At 45.0% G+C, this 20,789-nt stretch overlaps 1 protein-coding gene across 7 annotated transcripts in view; it reads left to right on the forward strand.

Annotated features, from left to right (window-relative positions):
• The first annotated feature begins 1,100 nt into the window (after window positions 1-1,100).
• RAPGEF2 (Rap guanine nucleotide exchange factor 2) overlaps window positions 1,101-20,789 on the forward strand; it is a 681,573-nt gene continuing 661,884 nt past the window's right edge. For 4 of the 7 annotated variants that reach the window (XM_069243488.1, XM_069243505.1, XM_069243496.1 and 1 more), the window contains exon 1: window positions 1,107-3,002. In XM_069243488.1, the coding sequence (XP_069099589.1) occupies window positions 2,907-3,002 (96 nt within the window). In that variant the 5' untranslated portion in view covers window positions 1,107-2,906. Of the gene's footprint in view, window positions 3,003-20,789 lie in introns of all 7 variants that reach the window. The other 3 variants (XM_069243519.1, XM_069243546.1, XM_069243572.1) reach the window with 1 other exon arrangement.

The following is a 20,789-nucleotide window of genomic DNA, read 5'->3' on the forward strand; positions in this document are numbered from 1 at the left end:
TCTTGGCCTCCTTCAGGGGAAACCCACAAAGTCTGGGTACCTCTAGAATCACTAGGATGTTGGAAAAAAAGGACGCAAATTTGGCTTGGCTAGCTTATGTGGACAAAAAGTTATGAGGGCCTAAGCGCGAACTGCCCCAAATAGCCAAAAAAAGGCCTGCCACAGGAGGGGGGAAAGGCCTGGCAGCGAAGGGGTTAAACTGGCAGGTCCTGTACTGAATACCTGCATTTTTAAATATGGAACAGATAATACCTTAACTCCTTCCTACTGCCACAATAGGAACTCTGTATAGTGAGTACCAGGACTTCTCAATTTCCATTTAAAGCACTGATTGTATGGATCACCCTGTCCTCTCACATAAGGCTGGCACCATATTTGCTGATTTTAAATGCTTATTGAAAGCTCACCTGTGAATCAAACATCTTCAAGTGAAACTCCCTTCACTTCCCCTTCATTATCGCCCTACAGTGTACTCTCATGCTTTTAAACCTCACTACAAGATAACACCAGGAGGGACACTCTCCGGGAATAAATCCAGTACACCCAACTGTCAGTTTATTTACTAGAAATGAATTTCTAGTTCTTATGTACATATAAAACCCTAACTGTTCTACTGTTGCAATCTTATCTCGCGCTGTTTCAGATTATAGTATTTTTCCTAAACATGTGGAAACCGTGTGTATACATTTTTGTCTCGCCTCTCTGGAAGATTGCTATTCTGATACTTTGTATCAGCCGCTTCTGATGGGCTAAATCCGGTCTCTATACACCTTCCAACACATAAACAAATAAAGATATGAATCAAGGCATAAATAAACAAACAAAAAAGAAAAGCGTATGTGTGCCTGCTTCAGCTTATCTTTGCAGTGCAGTTTCTATTCGTTGACGTGGGAGTCGGCTGCTGAGAGACACTTGTGCGGGTGCAGGGGGCCCCGCCGGGCCATCGCTCCCGTACGGAGGGACTTGGGCTGATCGCTGCAGTGGGCCTCGACGGCGGCGAGGTGGCGCTAGAAAGCCCGACGAGCGGGGTGGACGGCCGAGGAGGAGGGGCGCGGAGGAGGGGATGTGGAAGTTGAATTTTCTTGGGCCTCCTCCTCCTTGTCTTCGGCCTCGGAGCGCCGCCCCTTCTCGCCGGATCGGGACTCGCCCCGCTGCTGGCGCAGCCCGAGCCCTCACCATGGTTTCAGCAGCAGCAGCAGCAGCACAAAGCAGCCGCCGCCGGTGCCCGCATCCCTGAGGCCAGGGGCAGGAGAGGCAGCGCCCGCGCACGCCATGCCCCGGCCTGGGAGCTAGAGCCCGCAGGCGCCGCCCTGAGCCCCGGTGCCTGGAGCCCGCAGCCGCCCCGCTTCTCCCGCAGCCCGACCTTCTCGGCCCCTCGGATGGCGAGCGGGGCCCGGCCCCGGGATCATGCAGCAGCAGTCGGGAGGGACTCCTAGATCCGCGGAGCCAGCCCTGACCGTGCGCAGCGGCCGCGGAGCTCGGCGCAGCCCGCCCCGCGCTGGGAGCCAGGGACCCCGCCGGCGCTTCCCCCGGTGCAGAGCGCTCCGAGGTCACAGACCGAGCCGCAGCCCCAAGGACCACACGGGCAGGGGACAGGCCCGAGACCTGGGAGTAGCAGGGGGCTCTGTGCGCCACCAGCCTGTGCAGACCCCTGGGCACGCCGCAGCCTCCCCCTGTGTTCAGCTTAGGCAGGGTAAAGGCCCGTCTTTGGATCCCACCTTAACAGGTCCCCTTCAGACCCAGGTCTGAGAGCTGCCGTTGTTCACTGCTCTGTAACCCACCCTTGCCCTGGTCTCTCAACTCTCTGCCTCCTGCCCTGTTACTTCTCTCTGACCACTGCGCTTACTCTCACTTGGATCCCGTCTCTGCATCTTCCTGGGTTGTCGTTTGTTGTCCATCCTCTTTTCAATCTCTGACTTTATCATCTGTGTCCCCAACCCTGTCACCTGTCTCTACCCCAACCCTGCCGCCCCTCTGCCCGCGGCTCTTTGTTCGTCCTCTCTGTCTGAGCTGTGCAGCCCCTTCCCTAGTATTTTCAGTTTTCCTTTTCTTCAGAAGCTCTTCTCTTCAGACTGCTTTGACAACTCGGCCCTCTCTCACCCCTACTCCCCGGAGCTCAGATGTTACCTGTGGCGTTTCTTCTCTCTGTCCCCTCCTCCTCGCCGAGGCAGACGCAGTAGAACACAGCAGCTGTCTGGTGTCCCATGGACAGAGGTGATGGCGGCCCAGAGCCAGGAGGGCACTGAGTTCTTGCAAGGTGAGGAGTAGGGTCTGGTGGACAGGGCTGAACTGAGTGTCAGCGAAGAGCAGAGGAAGCGTCTTGGCCAGGAGCGTGAATTGGATTCTGAGGGTAAAACAGACTCCCTCGGCAGCAGAAGGTCGACTTTTTTTTTAGGGGGATTGCAGATGGTGTGGCTATCTCCTGTGCGGGCGATGGATTTACAGGGCCTCTGAGGTACTCCAAAGTTTTTAAAGAAGCACGAAATGGCAGTGCCACTTCAGGACAGTTAGCTAACGCTGTGACATATCCCGTGCTTCATTTTTATTACAATTTCTCCTTGAAAAGATTATTATAAAATCTGATTCACCGACCTTGAGATTCCTTTTCGTTCCAAGTTTCTTGAACACCATTCTGTCGCGGTGCAGCCGGATCTGGGACAGGAGGAGCCTGTGGGCTCACGGCCCCGAAGGAGCGCGCTTTGCCAGGCGGGGGGCCTGGTGCGGGCCTGATACACAGCAGTACCCGGAGTACTAGAGCGGCACCTTCGGGAGACACCTGCCGCAGAATACCTACGTGTTCACCCAGTCGGACTGGAGAGTGTGAGCGGACCCAGAGCCCAGTACAGATTCAGGGCCCAAGGGGGTCTGTCCCTCGAGGAGAGCTGGACAACAGTCGCCCCCTGCCGATGACGGCGGGTCACCAAGGCTTTTCAATGGCATCCTATGTGGATAACAGCTTCCGGCAGGCGGTGATGAAGAACCCGGCGGACCGGAGCCAGCAGGTAATTCATCCATCCAGAGTTTTTTCTCTCTCTCTCGCTCTCACACACCCACACTCCCTCTCACACACCCACACTCCCTCTCTCCCACAAACACTCACTCACACAAACGCAGCCCTTCAGCTACTCTGCATAAACTGGTGCACCGATGCTCGTTATATTTAAATGTCACGTGTTTGTTGTACTACTAAGAATCCGCATCCCAAGAAGCACTAACTTTCCACCTGTGCGCTCAAGCCTTTGTGAATTATGTCGATGTCCTTTTGATTTTATGTGGAGACATGCTGTCTGTGCCTAGCCTAGTTTTATAGTGCGGTTCCTCGTTATAGAATCGATTATTGACCCTAGCACTTTGGAGGTCTTGCTTGGCCTGCGCATGCTGTGTTCAGTTGCGTGCGGCTCGCGCATCGGTGCTCGCTGCTAGTGTCTGTGACATTGCTCGCTGCTAGTGTCTGTGACATCCTTGTTAACATACATCGCTTGTACAGATGGCCTTTCTTTCTGACATAAGCAGATAGCGACCAGAGGTCGGCTTAGTGCTGATGTCACCCCTAAACTTCTCTCTTCATTGCCCTTTTGCTGGTTCCTGGTTAACAATTTGTACAGATTTACTGTGTTGATTTTTTTTCCACGTTTTCTTACGAGTCGTCGCCCCGTTTCCCCAGAGCACGGTGTAGCGACAGCTTCCCTCCTCAGTGGGTCCTGAACCCCCATTGAAACACCCCTTTATATAAAATTAAAAATGTTCTTTCTCCTGACTGAGTTGTACGTGGTCTGCCATGGTTGGCACCTTTTTGTCATTCCTGAATGGTGATGTCTGACGCCAAGTGATGAATAGATTACCTTTTGCAGTATCCCAGTACGTTTCACTTTCTAAGTTGGAAGTTTTTGACCAGTTAAATCAGATTTCATTCAGTATCCGGAACTGAGATTACTTTTGGGACTAAGGAATATTGAAATTGCAGTATTTGTGTCTTCTTGTGAATTGCCAGTTCCTCGTTTTTTTCCTGTGTGGACGAAAGCCAAAAGGGCATCGAGACTGTCCGAACAAATACCACCCCCTTCATCAGAACTTTACGGGCCCGGCCTCTCTTTCGGTGTTGCCTTCCCCACTCCCCGATCCAGGGGTGCCCTTCAGGAAAAAAGAGTTAACACAGCCTCCATCCCCAGTCTACTCCCTCCTGAGTGGTCCTTCAGTAATTCATGCAGGAGTACCAAAAGCACAGCAGCGTATGATGGCAGGTGAAGTTGAGTACAGGATCAACTGCATTTGGCTTATAAGGACCCATCGGCTTCTCAGCGCTTTAGTAGCAATGGCCATTAAACAGGTCAAATGTACTCCATTTGCAACCTCTTTATAACGTTGTATGGTGGTGCAAGAACCTTTTTGATTCCGCCCTTCACTGTACCTCTCCTTGCACTGACGTCTGATAGAATCCTAATTAGGGTCCAACACTTGGCCCATCCGGCCATATGCGGATCCATCTTATTTCCTGGGCCTGGATCACACCTTATAGACCATCACTTTATCTTTGGTCTCGATACCACTTTTTTTCGGTCCATTTTTTCTGCAGTAAGATGCTGAGTGGAAATCCTCTTCCGGTTCCATTTGTAATGGGCTGCCCATGACTGCATCGCATTTCCAGTTTTATTAAGTTCTGTAAAAGGCTTAAAACGCACCCTTAATGTAGACCTTCCACAATTTGTGTTTATAGGTTCCCATTTCTTTGTTCCTGTTTTTTTTTTTTTTTTTTTTGCCAGGAAACCCCTTTACTATCTCAGCATTTTACAAAAACTACTGCAGTTTGTAACATTTCGTCCCTGTGCATGCCTCGGCTGTCCAAGTGTGAGGATGTGCTACGTTACTAGTATGAGAACCCCCCCCCAAAAAAAAGTAACTACTCGGTAGATGGTCACCTGCGGCTTTGCATATCCTAGACCATCAACCTTCTGGCAGTGCCTACTGGTTCGGTCATGGCTGACACCGACTGCAGAAAGATCCTCGTCGTTTGCGGATTCTCCACACTCCTGTTTCCACATAGAATCTCTACGAATCTTGCCTTTATGAAGTTTTGCTTGTTTTTCTAACAGTCTCTCTAACTTGCGTGCCAGGATGCTTAGCACTGAGCTTTGTGAATGTTACAATGTATTCTCAGGGGGAGGTTGCTCACAGCAGAGAGCATTGTCCTGTGTTCCAGCACCAGACAATTATGGCTGCTTTGCCACAGTTGTAACCAGTTTGTAGAGGTTACGTTTGCAAGGCGGTCACTGAGTGACAGGAGGGCTCCCTTCAGACTGACAATAAATACAACGAATTACAATACTGGATCACATTGACCTGCATGCTGAGGATACATAAGCAGGCAGTTGTGTTAGGGATGCCATTGTGGGCCCCTGTGAGGGGACCTGCACCGTCACGCCTACATTTTATAATATTGCTATGTACCGCGCATGTTACTTGCAGTTGGCTTGAACAGCGTATGAACCGAACCAGACCTGGTCGAAAAAAATTTGCTATTATTAAGAACTTGTTTTGGGAATTAAGTGTGGCCTCAGAATTTAATCTAGCTTGTAACAGTACTTTAGCTGTTTAGTATATTCAATGCAAGGCTGTTAAAGGCAGGGAAAGCTGTTTACAGTGGGCGCAACCGTCCCAATTTCGGAGAGTTTTTTTGATATATTTACTTTGCCCTGTTCCCTGCCTAGGCTTTATAGGGCTAAACGACACACGGGCACTTCACATTGGGAGCCTGCACATGTGGGAGAAAGGTTTCTAAGAGTCCATAATCTTTTTTAGCGTAATTAGACAAAAGTGTTTAGTGTGGCCTCTTACTGCCGTCCTTACACTAGTTGCTCTTATGCCCTCGAACCTGAAGTCTTATATCCCTCTAGGGTTTCTCAAGTTACTGTCTGGGTGCTCAGCGGGGCTTTGCAGGTAAAAACCTACTGTCCTTTAATGACTTAGTTCCTGCAAGTTTAAATACATGTCAGAACCAGGAATAAAACCTGTTTGATGGAAAGTAAAATACACTATATTTCAGTTGTGATTTGATGTTATAGTCCAGATAGAAAAGACAGGCTGCAGGTGCAGAATGTAAGAGACATCCTGCTTGAATGTGTTATATTTCCTTCGAAGCAAGGTCATAGAAGTTGGAGAGGGTTCAAAGGTCATGATGCCACCTGCAGGGACCTGGCTACAATCCGACATCACTGGCCAGAAGATTCTAGTGTTAACTTAACCTTTTAACTTTCCAGCGCTCATTGGTGGAGCGGGTTTAGCTGTGCTGGTACACAAGCAGAGCCCCAGGCGCGGCATGCTACTAGGAACAGAGGTTACGATTGATCAAATAGTCACCCTAGGGTACCTCGCGATCAAAATGATCTTATTTAAACCTGTACCATTTCTATGTTCGAGGAGGTCAGAATAATGCCCCGGAAGCAGTGTCGGTGGGTCATGTGTAGTAACTGACATACCTAAACTGTATGTAGACTGTGTATATTAGCTCTCCCTGGCGCCCCCATGATTGACCTAATGTGTTTTTTCTTCAGGCCAAAAACTGAATAAACTGGAACTATCTAGTAACCTCGTTTTTTCTGAACAACATTTATAATAGAGTTGGACCCTGAGCAGGGCCAGTATCTGGTGTTTTAATGAGTGCGCAGTCGGCTGTCTGCAGTTGGTTAACACGCGTGTTGACAGGTGGTTCATTCTTGTCTTTCTTATGCCGAGCTGGAGGGGTTTAACACCATAACAGACCCCAAACTACAACAGCTGAAAACGTGCATCTGCTTTCCTGTTCCACATCTCTTCCAACTCTGTCCCATCTCTACACAGCAGGGATGATCGACACAGAGAAATATTTAGGACAGCCTACTGTGTTCTCCTACTGCAGGGGTCTCGCTATTGTTTGCTTGTTGCGTTCTGTTGCTTTTTATACCTTTGGGATTCTTAGGTGTTTCTTCGTGGTTCCAGGAGTGGTAATGTAAAGAAAAGACAGCCACATGGTGTTGCAGACGTATGTTGAAATGGGCCAGTTTTTGCTGTAGATTTTTGTTTTGTTTTAAGGCTGTGTGTTCTTGTTAAGGAAGTCCATCACAGCATCTCCCTGCCCAATCTTAAGCTTCCATGAATTCCAGTCCTGTTCCATGACTCTGCAACAGTCCCATGATATGTGCACCAAGTTAAATGTTTGCCATGTGGTTGGTGAAGTCAGATTCCACAGACCGCAGAGTGTGTGGGTGAATGCACTGCAGCTTGCAGGAAGGTTGGTGTTTCTCGAAAATAAGGTCATCTTTCGACAAAGCCTCTACTTTCAACAAAGCCTCTACTTCTACTATTGAAAGGATTTTCTTCAAAAAGGAAAAATGAATACATTCAATTTCAAGTCTGTCCCTATGTACCTTCTTTTCTTCATAAATACATCTTTTAATATTATCTCAGATATTTTTTGAAAAATGTTTTACAGTAAGGTATCGATGTAAAAGACATTATCTTTGAATAATGTAAATCTGACGCCTCTTAGTAGGGCCACCAGGCGGCAACACGACCATCTAAAGCATGGGCACTCGGAAACCCAGTGACCAAAAAGGTTGGGCTGTGAAGTGACCGAAGCGAAGCGTGTACATCCAGTGGCTGAGCTGCACTATGTGAAACCAGAAAACAGGGGATTCATCCTGGTTTCCCTAAATTGTGTGATCGTAGGCAATTGTTTTATTTCACTTTTTCCTCCTTTTTTCCATTATAACATAAAAGAGGGCCGCAAAATACGTGATTTAATAATCTGTAACGTTGTTCATGTATAATAGGAACCCCAGCCACGCAAAGAGTGCGCATAACAGCTCACTTACTTCCCTATTTAAATTGTTGTCAGGGTGGAGGGGGAGCAGGAATGTTTCTAACCTCAAGTTTAAAATCTATCACTTAAAAAAAAATACAGTTACTTCCTTTCTTTAACTTCAATTAATCTATGAATAAACCTTTAAATAAATAATGCTTGCATGTTTATTTAACATCTTATTGATGTTAGTGATGTCACGTAAACAGCTGCCCAGTGCTGCTGTTGAAGATGGGGTTGCATGTAAGGGTCAGGAGAGCCGCTTGTGCCCATCCGCCCCCCTGCCCCCCACCAGGATTATCACTGATATAAAGAGATGACATACCCAGAACATGGCTTGATAAGCAGCATTATTAAACAGTCTTCATTAGCAGATGAAGTGTATAGGTTATTTCATATTTCTCTCCAGGTTGTTAGATCGGCTCCTGGTTCGGGATCTGTTGGGACGGCTGTCACATGAACCTTCTCAGCTGCTGTCCACTTAGCCACATCTTTGCACCATTAGTTGCGTACCGGACCCTTAGCCTGTCGTCAACTAGAGAGTGACCAGCTACTCTAGATCATTCGTTTTCGACTCAGGACTGTGTTAGAAAAGGATTTGTATCTGCCTACAATGCTCGATAGAGCTGGAAGGAGCACAAGGTTGGTCTGTTGTCTGATGGGACCGATGCCCTACGGTGGAGTTGACTGTGTCTGATCTGCAGGTGGCGGGGCGTACTTGATCGTTCCAGTCCTGCCACCTGTTACTGCAGGAGAAGCACCTATGGGGACGTATAACGGAAGCAGCAGTGAGAAAGTTACATTATTTAGGAGATTTCTTGAAGGTAGTGGCAGTAGTTTGAAATGCTGTACAGGGCAAGGTGGCTCTTTCTATCCACTTTATGGGGAGAGCATCACTCGAGGTCCGAAGAAGGGGTGTTGGTGTTGTAAAGCAAAGTGAATAATTGATAGACCCTCGCCATGCTGTGTCATAGATTTTTCTATCGCACATGCTCGCCTGTTATCTGCAGAGGCACCTTGATGCTGAAAAACGTACCCGCTGACCATGTTTTATTGGCTTTTAGTGAGTGAACCGTCCAAACCTGTGCGCCTTCATTCTGGCAAGAAATGTAATACGTGGGGAAACTTGCACTGAGGGTTCGTATGTCAGAATAACTTTTTTTTTTTTTTTTTTTTTAACAAAATGGTACCACCATTCATAGCAAAAAATATCAATTACCAAATATTGAGGGTAAGTTTATGTAGGTACACTTACCTCCACATCTGTGTACCTCTAGATATAGATATATATATATATATGGTCGATAACATATCTGTAGACTTGCGATAAAACAACATTTACCAATATGTACTTACCTTTTTGACTGCCAATTTTTGTTACAACATGTGACAACAGAACATTAAAGGTTTCATATTCGTATGCCATAGCTCACTCTGATGGATCTCCACCACATTGGGTTCAAGAAAAGGGGATTTTATAGCTCAAAACCAGCAAGAAATAAGCGTTTGTTGCTGTTGCGTCACCGATCCTTGTCCACACAGTGTGGCCTGGTAATGTTATTCTATTAAACATTTCAGGGCTTCCTGTAAAGCGCACTTAAGACAGTGTTGTTGCTAAGTAAATACGCATTAGTGGTGTTAATATTTTTGAAGCACTGTCCTTTAAGCTGTGGGTTAAACTTGATTGACTCACCCAATGATTGGTTAACATGGATATTTCGGTGTCCGGGTTGTTTTAAGTGTCCTTTCTATTGACTTGTTAGATTAAGTACATGGAGACTAAATATATCTTATGCATGTTTTGTGCCTTTCACTTCCCGTTTTGGTTCTGGAAAGTGGAGGGCACCAGGGCAAGTAACCGGTTACTAGTAAATAAGTTACCATGTGCCATTGTACCCAGGACTCCGTGATGCATTGCCCTGGGCTTTACCTCACTGGTGTCTGAGGCACAAAGTGAAAGTATCTCTTCCTGTAGCCAGGCCCGTCCCACCCGGTAAGCGGCCCATCACATTTTCATTGTAATGGATTAAGGTCAACATGGGGTCAATTGGTAGATCCATCTCCATGATTTTGGACAACCCTCGGCCCTTCTTGAAACACATTTCTGAAATTGAATTGTTGGCTACTTAGCAACAGGATCCTTACACGTGAACAGGGATGGGGCAGTCTGTGCGCCAGAGTAGGTCACTAGCAGTTATACAGCGATAGCCCTCCTTCCCCCCCCCCCCCTCCCCCGGAAGCAGGACAGAGATTGGGATACAGGAGGGAAATTTGAGGGGATCAGTGCATCCCCACTAAAGGGATGGGAGAGTGCAAGAGACTGCCATGGACAAAGAGGCGCTGAGACAGAGAAGTGACCCCCCCTCATGACATGCATCCAGTGGGGATGAGCAGAGCGGACAGGCTGCGAGACAAACATCAGTTAAAGTGATTAATTAATAAAGAGAGTGTGAGCCTGCTGACCAGTGAGAGTAAGGTGCAAATAAAAAAGAGACAATGCCTGCAGGGTTAAAAAAATGTGACTGATTAATTCAGTCACTGACAGCATGACTGTCCCTGCTGCAGCCGTGAGTCGTCTAGTACATCAGCCAAGGCGCCAGTTTGGGTAAGACTATGGATTGTTGTGTCCCCCGACGTCGGCCTGGCTGCCCATGGAACAGGTAGCACACCCTACCAAATTACTGACAGCAAACACTTGAGCTTAGGGCGAGCAATCTATTTGTAAGTATTTGTCAATACTGGCGTTTCCCAGAAGGCATTTTCTGTTGTAACCATTAATTTATATTGACTTATTTGTTTATATATCTTCCATAACTTCCTCGTCTACCTTTTTACAGACGTTCTTAAGTTTACTGACTCCAGTATTTTCTGTAGTGAAACTAGATGTTCTCATGCCCATGTTCTGATGGCGTCTCACCCTGAGTAAGCGGTAATGGCCATTTCTAGTCTGGACATCTCTAGTCATGGTAGTAGATGAACTGTCCTGTGTTTCCAGGCAGAGTATTTTGCTAGCTACATTATGTTCTTGCAGTGCGGTAATCCTATATGTTTTGTTGCCTTCAAACGTTGCTGAGGGTTGTGTTCTGAGTTTGAACCTCATTCTGTTCCCTTTCATTTGTTCCCATTGTTGGCTTGAGGTATAGGCCACTCACTGCCAACAGCCCTCAACCACGTGGACGCACAAAGACAACCAAAGGTCAGCAAAAGCAAGTGCAGGCATGCAAACCTAACTCCCCTTTGTGCCCTTGGGGACACTCTACTGAGTCTTAGCAGTACGGGGAACATACTGTGAAGCGGTGGTGAATAGCCCAGCTCAATATTGAGTACAGTAGATTGAATCCCACCTGACGTCGCCATCTTTTATCGCAGGATCCTAAAGAGGAAGAGCACGTGAGGCCTCGCAAGCGATATGGGAAGCGCTGTAGCAGCGCAAATACAATAAAGTGTGGGACTGTGCCATACTACTGAGTGTCCTGCTCGAAGCTTGCACTAAAAGGATCCACAGACTGAGGCTATTCTCATATAGTAGAGACCAGTGTCTCAGTAACCCGCTTATGTCTCTGTAGAAGCTGGGCATCCGTGGGTGGTGTCGCCTCCGAGGGCGTAGAGAACCCCTGTCTGGGCTTGAAATGAGTGCCAGCCCAGCCTGCTCATCTTCGCTTGAACCCACCAGAAATGCTGTGGTGCAGGTTTGGGAAGGAAAGGTCTGAAATTGCCTTTTTTGTGACCTGGCAGTATGAAATTGCCTGCTTCTTAGATCTCATAGTACCCGTAGGATAGCATGCTAGTAGGTGCTCCCAGAAGGTGTAGGATGAAGAACCGAGGCACTATGTTCTCCCTCAGATGAGCAGGCTGAGCTCTGCCAGCTGTTGTTCAACTCTGTTCCAAACAGTTCAGCGCCAGAGAGACAGGCTAGCAGAGGTCTGAAGTGACTAAGGTGAAATGTAAGCCTCCTTCAATCGAAAAACTAAGTAAACGACACATAGCAGGTTGTAAACAGTACAACTGAGCATGTTTCTGTTTGTGCATACAGAAAGGTCTACTGTACATCAGTGGCAAGTCTCAAGCTTTCATCCAGCTCCCACCCAGGAATGCCAATGGACATCTTCTCTGTAGACGAATGTGAGCAAAACATATTTTGTATGATCCTTTCTATATTTATTTCTGGGGTTTTCTTTTGTTCACACCAGCGCTTCATCCTTAATTTGGTTAGTGTCTCTAATCACTTTTCTGTTTACTGGCTACTTGGCATCGCCCAATTGTTTCACCCTTTTCCTTCTTTGTGAGTTTTCTTCGCTTATGCAAGGTGAGCCCCATATCGAGTGTGTGCCCTGAGGCTGGTTTCCTTGATAACCCTTAGAATCCCTAGATTAGAGCCATGGATGCCTTGATTTTATGGTGCCCATGTGCACCACTTTCCTGTGCCTTTTTTATTTGTGTATGGTAAACGCTAGGTTTGACATGGGTGTGTGGTGCACGGTCTGCCTCCTGCCAAACAAGGGCCAACTTGTGCGGTGTTGGTGGGAATGTGTGCTGTGTCCCACACTGAAGGCCACGGGCATCCCTGCGTGGGGTGCTCCACTGTGACATAGAGTGATGCAGAGCACTACTCCATCTGTGTACAGCAGGGCCACATCAATACAGAAATCCATAAAGGTGTGCTATTTATAGAGTGCTGACATCAAGACTGCTGCTCGTACATAGGCACCAGCAGTACAGGCCCACACATCCCACCGACAGTTCCATCACCAATTAGGAGTAGACAAGGAGCCCTTTGAGGAAAGTGAGAACCCAACATGGAAGGAAAAGGAGCCCTCCCCCATTTCCAAGCAGCTTAAAATCTGAAGCCGCTTCTGTTTGGCACCATTATGTAGCACCAGTTCTCAAAGCATTGTGGAGAATTACTCCACCCAGCTTGAGCATGCATAGCAGGAAGCGGCTTATGGGAACCTCATGTTTGTTTGTAACTGGAGCAGACCGCACAGGGTGGAGAATTATAGTGTGGTGGGCAGTGACAGTACTTTCTCAAGGCTCAAGTGAAGAGATTCTGGGCTAGATCTCATAATACCCATAGGATAGCATGCTACTGGGTGCGCCCAGAATGTGTAAGATGAAGAACCGAGGCACTATGTTCTCCCTCAGATGAGAAGGCTGAGCTCTGCCAGCTGTTGTTCAACTGTGTCCCAAACAGCTCAGCGCCACCTCTGGGTTCTGCTAACCTTTACTAATCACTTGGCCACCTGGTTTGACATCCACAGTACCTCTCAATGACAATTTTGGGTTACATTACACAGATAACTGTTATGTATCTCTTTATCTATTTTGTATTTGGGTGCTTGTATTGTACAAAATGAAGTAAAGCAGTAGTTTAAAACCCATATTTTACAGTTCCCTGTGGAACATAGGTTTCATCAACCTAATGAAAGCCCGTAATCATTCTTCAGAGCTTTACCACTGTCGGGGCAAATAGAATTATGCGGCATTAAGGACTAAATTATGCAGCAAGGTTATCTAAATTTGGAAATTATGAAGAACAGTCTCTGGAAGTATTATTTGTATCCATTTGAGCTAGCAACAGCATTTTTTTGTGAAATCTGCGAAATATATTATGTGGCAAATACGGTACGTTCTTAATTGTGTGATAAACATTGCTGCTACAGAATTTTGTAAAATTTTGAACACCTGACCCTTGATGTAGGTCCTGCAACCGAAATGTGTTGGATTGTGTTCTGGACGCTCTTTTGTGGATTAAATCACATTGCAGCTGACCGTAAATGCTGTTTGCTTCCAGCTCTGGAGTCTGACGCTCTGGAAGGGGATGTTGCAGTAGCTGCTGATTTGCTACTCGCTGTGTTCATTGGGGTAATGCTGCTGGTTGTACAACCGGCCAGTTCTTTCCACCACTCTGAATGAGGGAGTGTCCTGAGATGCAAACTGTGATTTGTGTGCCCCTGATTCTGTGCTTTATTTACCTGTTTATGGGTGAGCACAAAGTGCTCCGTCCATTCTGTAATCTCTCTTTGGGCTTCAAACCACGCCTATGCCACGTCAGTCACTTACATTGGTTCGTGGGCTTGCCTTCTAAAAATCTGCTTGCTTTCATTTGTGAAAGGCATGCATACGTCATGCCTTTTCCGGTGTTTAGCCCACCTACACAGCACCGGTAAAGTACCAAAAACATACGAGGCTCGATGTTTTCAGCCTGGAGTCCGGACTACTTTATCTATTTATTTTACACACAGCGCGATCGCGCTGCATTTTTTATTTTTTTGCTTTACAACGCTAATAGCTCTAACTCGAACAAATTCGAGACCCGTTGCCTTGAAAATGCTTGTTTTATTTATGTGGTGGTGTGTCATCTCTTTCGAGGTGGAGTGTTGGCACTTTTTTGCTCATTTACAGAACCCATGGGCTAGGGGACAGTCTGGGGCGGCTGCCAGAGAGTTAGAACCAGCGTTTTGTGCATTCTGGTGGTTGATGCTGGTGAAACATGTGATCCCGTCTGCTTCTTTTAGTAGCCATCTGCGGTAGCAAAAACATGCTCAGCGGTTTGAAACAATACTTTGCTAAACACGCCTTTTGCTTTCAAAGTGTAGAAGGTGACGGGAGTCTTTTTATCTTGAGCGGTCATAATGAAGTAATTGATGATTTGTGAGTTAACTTTCTGAAACTGATATAAAAGTGGCAGGCAGTTTGATTCCTGATGCGGTGGGTTGGTGTCTGAAGCGGTGATACCGTCCATGGACTTCATAATCCATTTTATCAGAATCTGTGATCAGCGTATGCATTTACTGGGCCTAGTGTTGCTGTTCAAATAAGAAGAGGGCATCCAACTCCTCATGGAAGTGTGCATTTGTTTATCTTCCTACCATTGTTAATCAGTGTCTTTAATTACACCCAGTGTATTATTGTTCAAATTCATACTTTTCAGAACTCAACCTGCGGTAGTCCTAGGACAACAGGTGCACCTTCAAAACATTCACCACAGCATGTCTGTCTAGATCATCTCTGGGCCCACACACTAGGTTAGTGGGGACCCCAAAAAATAACCCCTCCCACCATTCAGTGTCTTTTTAAGCTCTCTCATGGCTGGAACTTTTGTTTTATAGCTGGGAGTAGTTTGTGTTTTAAAGGCCTTGTTTGTAATAATATTCTAGTAGGCCTGCTAGCCCTGAAAATGTGTTATGTACCATGACCTCTAGGGGCTACATGCATGTTCTGTTTTCATGTGGTTAAGCCCTCTAGGGGCTGACTGTATGGTTACATGACCATGTTGTTTCCAAGTGCTATGTTTGTTGTAGTGCCATCTACGGACTGTTTTGAGCATTAAAGTCTATTGCCAAAAGTTTATTTCAGATAAAGGTTTTTATTGAGTTTACATGATTGTATGTTGTATTGATCTCTCCTTATTGCAATTATGACCATGATTGAGGCCAACGTAACACACTTATTACATTATGACTGAACACTCTTGATATGTTTGGGTGACCCTTCTAGTTTTTCTCTTGTTGCTCTTTCGTGGCTGTCTTGTGTCCTTTTTTCCGAGAATTGTGTTGGCCAGCCAGCAACTCTGATGGTGGGGTGGTGAAAGTGGTATTCTATTGGAATTAGTGTGGCAGGTTTAAATTAGGATGCTAAATGGCAGCATTTTCATTTATTGCTTCAAATAGAGGAAGAATGTAAATATAATTCAATGTCTAAAAAAAAAAAAAGCAATTTAAAATTCTAAATTCCAAAGAAACAGAGAAAATAGAAATTAATGCCGTAGGCTGCCCTTGTGAGAGCAGAAAATCTACTCTTACTGGAAGTATGTGGAAGGGAAAGACCAAATTATGAAGCAGGGTTGACCACTTTATGTGGCAAGAAAAGTCCAATTATGCATTTAAAGCACCAATAGCACTAACTCTCGCAAATGTAAGACCTATTACATTGCAAACGCTTGTTCAGTTTAGTACCAATCGTGGGCAGAAAGGTTTGTCCTCTTCAATGATCTATCAGTACCCCCTTCCCCTGGTCGACGTCTTGTCTGTCTTTAGGCTCTGTAGGGCAGTGATCTCCCGGAGCAGAAAGTACAGTGTCAATACCTGTGAGGAATTCCACAAACTTGTGCATCTGGTTTCCTGAACCTCTGAGAAGGTCAGTCATTTTGAGACAAGCACAAGAACAGTCTTCTGTTTCAATGTCTTACATAAAGCCTCCTTTAGCACCTTTCCCACAGAGCATCTCTTTCAGGAAAGTCAGACCAGCTAGTCTTCCTCAGTGACCAGTCCTCTTTGCTGTTTTTGTTGCAGCACCCTTTTTATTCCCACCCTATGAAATATGTTAGTTGAATGTGTTGGAGGTTTTGGTGCCCTAAGATCTCACGTGGGGAGGGGGTGTGAAATAGCAAAAAAAACAACCATCTAAAACCTGGAGCAAGCGGTGGCCAGGAAGACAACCTTCCTGTGCACAGTGAACACATGGGTGTGTTGAACGTAGAACTAAAACTAAAGTGTGAATCTGTGGCTAGTTCACAAGGACCTTCTTCAGATCTACTCCCATGGGTCTACTCATTTATTTGGGAAAGATTTTTCATTTTTATGAGATTTACAAGGATCCCAAGGGGAAATTCTGGATTTATTTTTTAAGCACACGGGAAGGAGTTTTACTTGGCTTCTTTGATCACCTCAGTGTGTTGGAAAAGTGTATGTGCATATTAATTTTTTTTTTTTTTTACCACCACTTGGATTTTTTCCCCTAGTGGAAATATCTCTTCCCTTTCACTGTGGTCTAATATTTTACTCCAGCCTCTTAGGAATACACTTAGAAGAGTTTTCTGCGTGTAAATGACATTGCAGATTGTTTGTGCACATCCTGAAAGTACACATTTGTGCGTATACTGTGCATTGTCCATAGTCACTCCTCACCAAAAACTGCTTTGCCAGTCCTAAACGTATGAGAGTAGATTTTCTGCTCTCACAAGGGCAGCCTACAGCATTAATTTCTATTTTCTCTGTTTCTTTGGAATTTAGAATTTTAAATTGCTTTTTTTATGATTTGAATTGTGTGAACAGAGATGGCATTCAAACATTGTAGTTCGACAAGAAATATAGCAAAGCCGCCCCTGGCAACATTTGAAAAAAATAACATGTTGTGTCATCTCTTTCAATAAATAACTTTCAAATGGAAACTTATTTTTTAGACAGTGAATTATATCGAGCCGCTTCATGAACTACATTATTTGTAACAATATTTGCTTAGTGATCGCGCTGTAAGAACGTGAGCAGTTTTTACAATTTCCCTAACGGTTTTTTGAGCGCTACCAGTGGCCTTTGTTGGGTGCGCTGCTGACCTTTGTGTTGGGTACCATTCAACCATTAGAGTTTTTTGTGAAAGTCTTTAATTAGGCATGACTTTGACAGCTTCACGGCGGGACGTGTTATGCCTGGTTGCTTTTTGGGCAGTCTTACCACCTCGGGTCCACTCGCCCACCTTTTTTATTGTACAAGGAAAGATGCCCCCTCTACCCTTTCCAGCACACTTGACTCTAATTTGCTGGGCAAAGAGCTGGAATTCTTTTGAGGTTTAAATATCTTATATTTGGAAAACCTTTATGTAGAGGTTCTAGAACTGTATCCTTCACCATGTGTTTGGCACAAATTTCAGAGCCAACTGAAGGCCTGGGAAAGTATTGTACGTAGGTGTCCCGCTGGTCCTTGGAGGAACAAGTGATCCATGAGAAGACTATCAATGACCAACATTATTTTATGCAAAAACATGGATGACAGCTCATCCATATTCCAGGGGTAGCGGACGTGGCACGCTCACTTGCACCCCAGAAGACATTACAGTGTTTCCTCACTGTGCCATTCTTAGCCCCTCGGCCGCGTCCTGTGTGCTGCTGGTGTTTGCCACTGTCTTTGCCGTAAAAAAAAAAAATATATATATATATATATATATATAATCCAGGACACACCATTTTTTGGGAAGTAGCTGTGTGACTTTAAAAGCTCATGAACTTTTTACTGATTTTTTTTATTTTTTATTTTTTTAAGTCTTGGTTAAGCCTGTATTTAGCATTCCTTAGAACGGCCATATCTTGAACCTCGTAAGGTGAGTGGAGTGTCTAGTTTATTACCGAAGAATGACTAGACACTACTGAGATGGTGAGAATGTCTGCCTTGTGTGATGACAACTATTACATATTTTTCCTGTATGTCGCCGTAAGGACTGACGGTATGTAGAGGACATGGCAGACAGACGGTAACACTGGTGTTACTACTTTTGCTTCAGTATCCACTTATCTTGCTTTTACTTTCTGTAATTTTAGATCTGTATATGATGACCCAAAAAGCCAGCACCCTTTGTCGGTTCAAATATGGCATTTATCATATGGGTCATTGCTAGCCTGTTAGGTTTGCTTTTGCAGTTGTTGTTGCCCAGGGACTTGCATCAAATCCGCTTTCGGCGCATGAATGCTGGTAAGCCTATTTAGAAATTAAGCCAGTTACTGGAGTTGCCTGGCCGCGCTGCTCCCGGCAAGTAGACGTGCAGCTCGTATGACTGCACTGATCCCCAGAATGGACCTCCCTGGCTACATCACCCAGACTCCCCGTCTCTGAAGATTTGCCTATTGTGCCTAAAAATTCCGGGATCATCCCACCTTTTCATTTACAGATCATTTTGACTACAGAGCGAGCGATCAAGTGAAACTGGTCACCAGTAGCGTGATTTTGATAGAAGTGGACATGATTTATTACAAAATCGAAAGCTCTTTCAAATAAAGCCCTTGTGATTGGCAAACATTGTCTCATCCCTCTGAAGTGGAGCCCTCATCCCCCTCTAATAGGGATTAATTTGTGAGCAGCACAGACTGCTCTATGTTTCTCTGGATTCCTGTAAAAAGGGCGGTCTGCAAAATTGTCAGCAGGGCGCAGAAGAATGCATGCTTCTATCTATTTCACTAAAAAAAATGAAAATTTATATAGTGAACCGAGTTAACCTGGAAATGCATATCACAAATTCTGTTCTTCACTTCAGTTTTTGAAACTTGTATCTAGATTGAAATTGAGCCCATGAAATGGGTTAATGCTAGTGTCTATTGTAATATGACTTGGTGTGTTTTCTTTACACAGCTTCCTCTGGCCTCTACAGTTTTCATGTGCTTTCCTGCAGCTAATACTTCAAGGCCCGTGTGCTTTTCAGGCTTTCAGCGTCTGCTTTTGCCTTGTTTCAATATTCTGGCTTATGTATGTACGCTCCATCTATATAGATGAGATGTAGGCGAAAAGCGACGGAGCTCTGGACTGGGTCCAGGGCTAAGGTACAGTCCGCGTGTGATTGGAAAAGCAGCTAGTTCCTAAGAGTGAAAATGCATGTTATTTCATCATGATGAGGTGTTGTGTAAAAAGATGTGTCTTCGTATTCTTCCATTCCTGATTGTGACCCTCACCTGCCTTGGTCTTGTTTTTTTTTAAGGCTCAGCTTTCAGTTTAGCACCCTTCTGCTATTATCCTTTGGTATACATTATATAATGTTGTAAAAAACATATCAGCCGTTTCAGTGACCCGATCAAGTGCATCATTTTAAAGAATAAGTGCCAGAGATTTTCTACTGGAAACAATATTGGCCGGTGTTGATAAGGTGGACCAGAGCCATATACTAAAACAAGTACTGACCAAGCCAATATGTTTTAATTCAAAGCACATGCTGTAAAAAAAAGAAGAAATAAGTCGTGCAGCCTTCTAAACGTTGTGGCCATATGTTTGCAAAAACATTTTTATATGAAAAATAACATTTACATATAAATTTGATTTAACGGTATGGGTGCCTTCTAGCAGGCGGGTTATCATAGATTTTGCGTAGTAACCTTTTTTTGTTTTAAATCACTTAAAAGGTACAATTGAAACCTGACAACCTAGTTTAAACTATAAGGGTGACTAAAAACGATAAAGAACGAAAATAAGCATTGGGTAAGTATTGGCTCACCAGCTCAGTCAATAAAATTAACTTTGTTTTAGGCAATTATGGTCAGGAAATATGCTGTCATGACAGTCCAAGAGAGCCGCTGGCTGAAGTTGGCTGGCTTCTTGACCCATTCTGAATGACGTGGTGGCCATAAGTAAAATGTAAATGGCATTTGAACAGACCAGTGGATAAAGAGGGTTGATACAAAGCACTTCTGTGTCTGTAGATTACATGACACTCATGAAACAGCTAAACGCTGTCTCTAGGCTGGACCTTTAAAGGATTGGGAATTATAAAGGCCAAAAATTGTTGTCAAAAACTTCACTGTATCTTGACTTTAGAAGAGAGGTGGAGATAGGGGAACCGAGAAGGGGTGTCTATGAAGGGAGAAGAAAAAGTTTTTTTTTTTTTCTTTTTTAATATTGCTCATTTGTCCCATATACAGCCACAGGAATGGGCCTGGAGGCAGATGAAACGGCGAAATTAAGACACTGAGCTAACTACCGTTTGGCCGTATTTTAGTGTTGGTGTTTTATATTTTTTCATGTGTTTTTCGGGTTTTTCTCATTGTAATGGGACCATAGAGAGTAGCCCATCAGAACAGGACTGTAGAGGGCAGGCAGACCTACTTGCAGGTGCAGTAAACCACAACACACCGCTAGTCACGATCAGCTTAGTTTAAGAACAAATCACCCCTGACAAGACAAAAAAACAGCACTGCCTCAAACACCTAACTACTCAGACCCACACACAACCACCCCTTGATCGTATACAGGGAGTGCAGAATTATTAGGCAAGTTGTATTTTTGAGGATTAATTTTATTATTGAACAACAACCATGTTCTCAATGAACCCAAAAAACTCATTAATATCAAAGCTGAATATTTTTGGAAGTAGTTTTTAGTTTGTTTTTAGCTTTAGCTATGTTAGGGGGATATCTGTGTGTGCAGGTGACTATTACTGTGCATAATTATTAGGCAACTCAACAAAAAAAAATATATACCCATTT

Source organism: Pleurodeles waltl, chromosome 1_2 (assembly GCF_031143425.1).
Source record: "Pleurodeles waltl isolate 20211129_DDA chromosome 1_2, aPleWal1.hap1.20221129, whole genome shotgun sequence".
In the NCBI taxonomy this organism is placed as follows: domain Eukaryota; kingdom Metazoa; phylum Chordata; class Amphibia; order Caudata; family Salamandridae; genus Pleurodeles; species Pleurodeles waltl.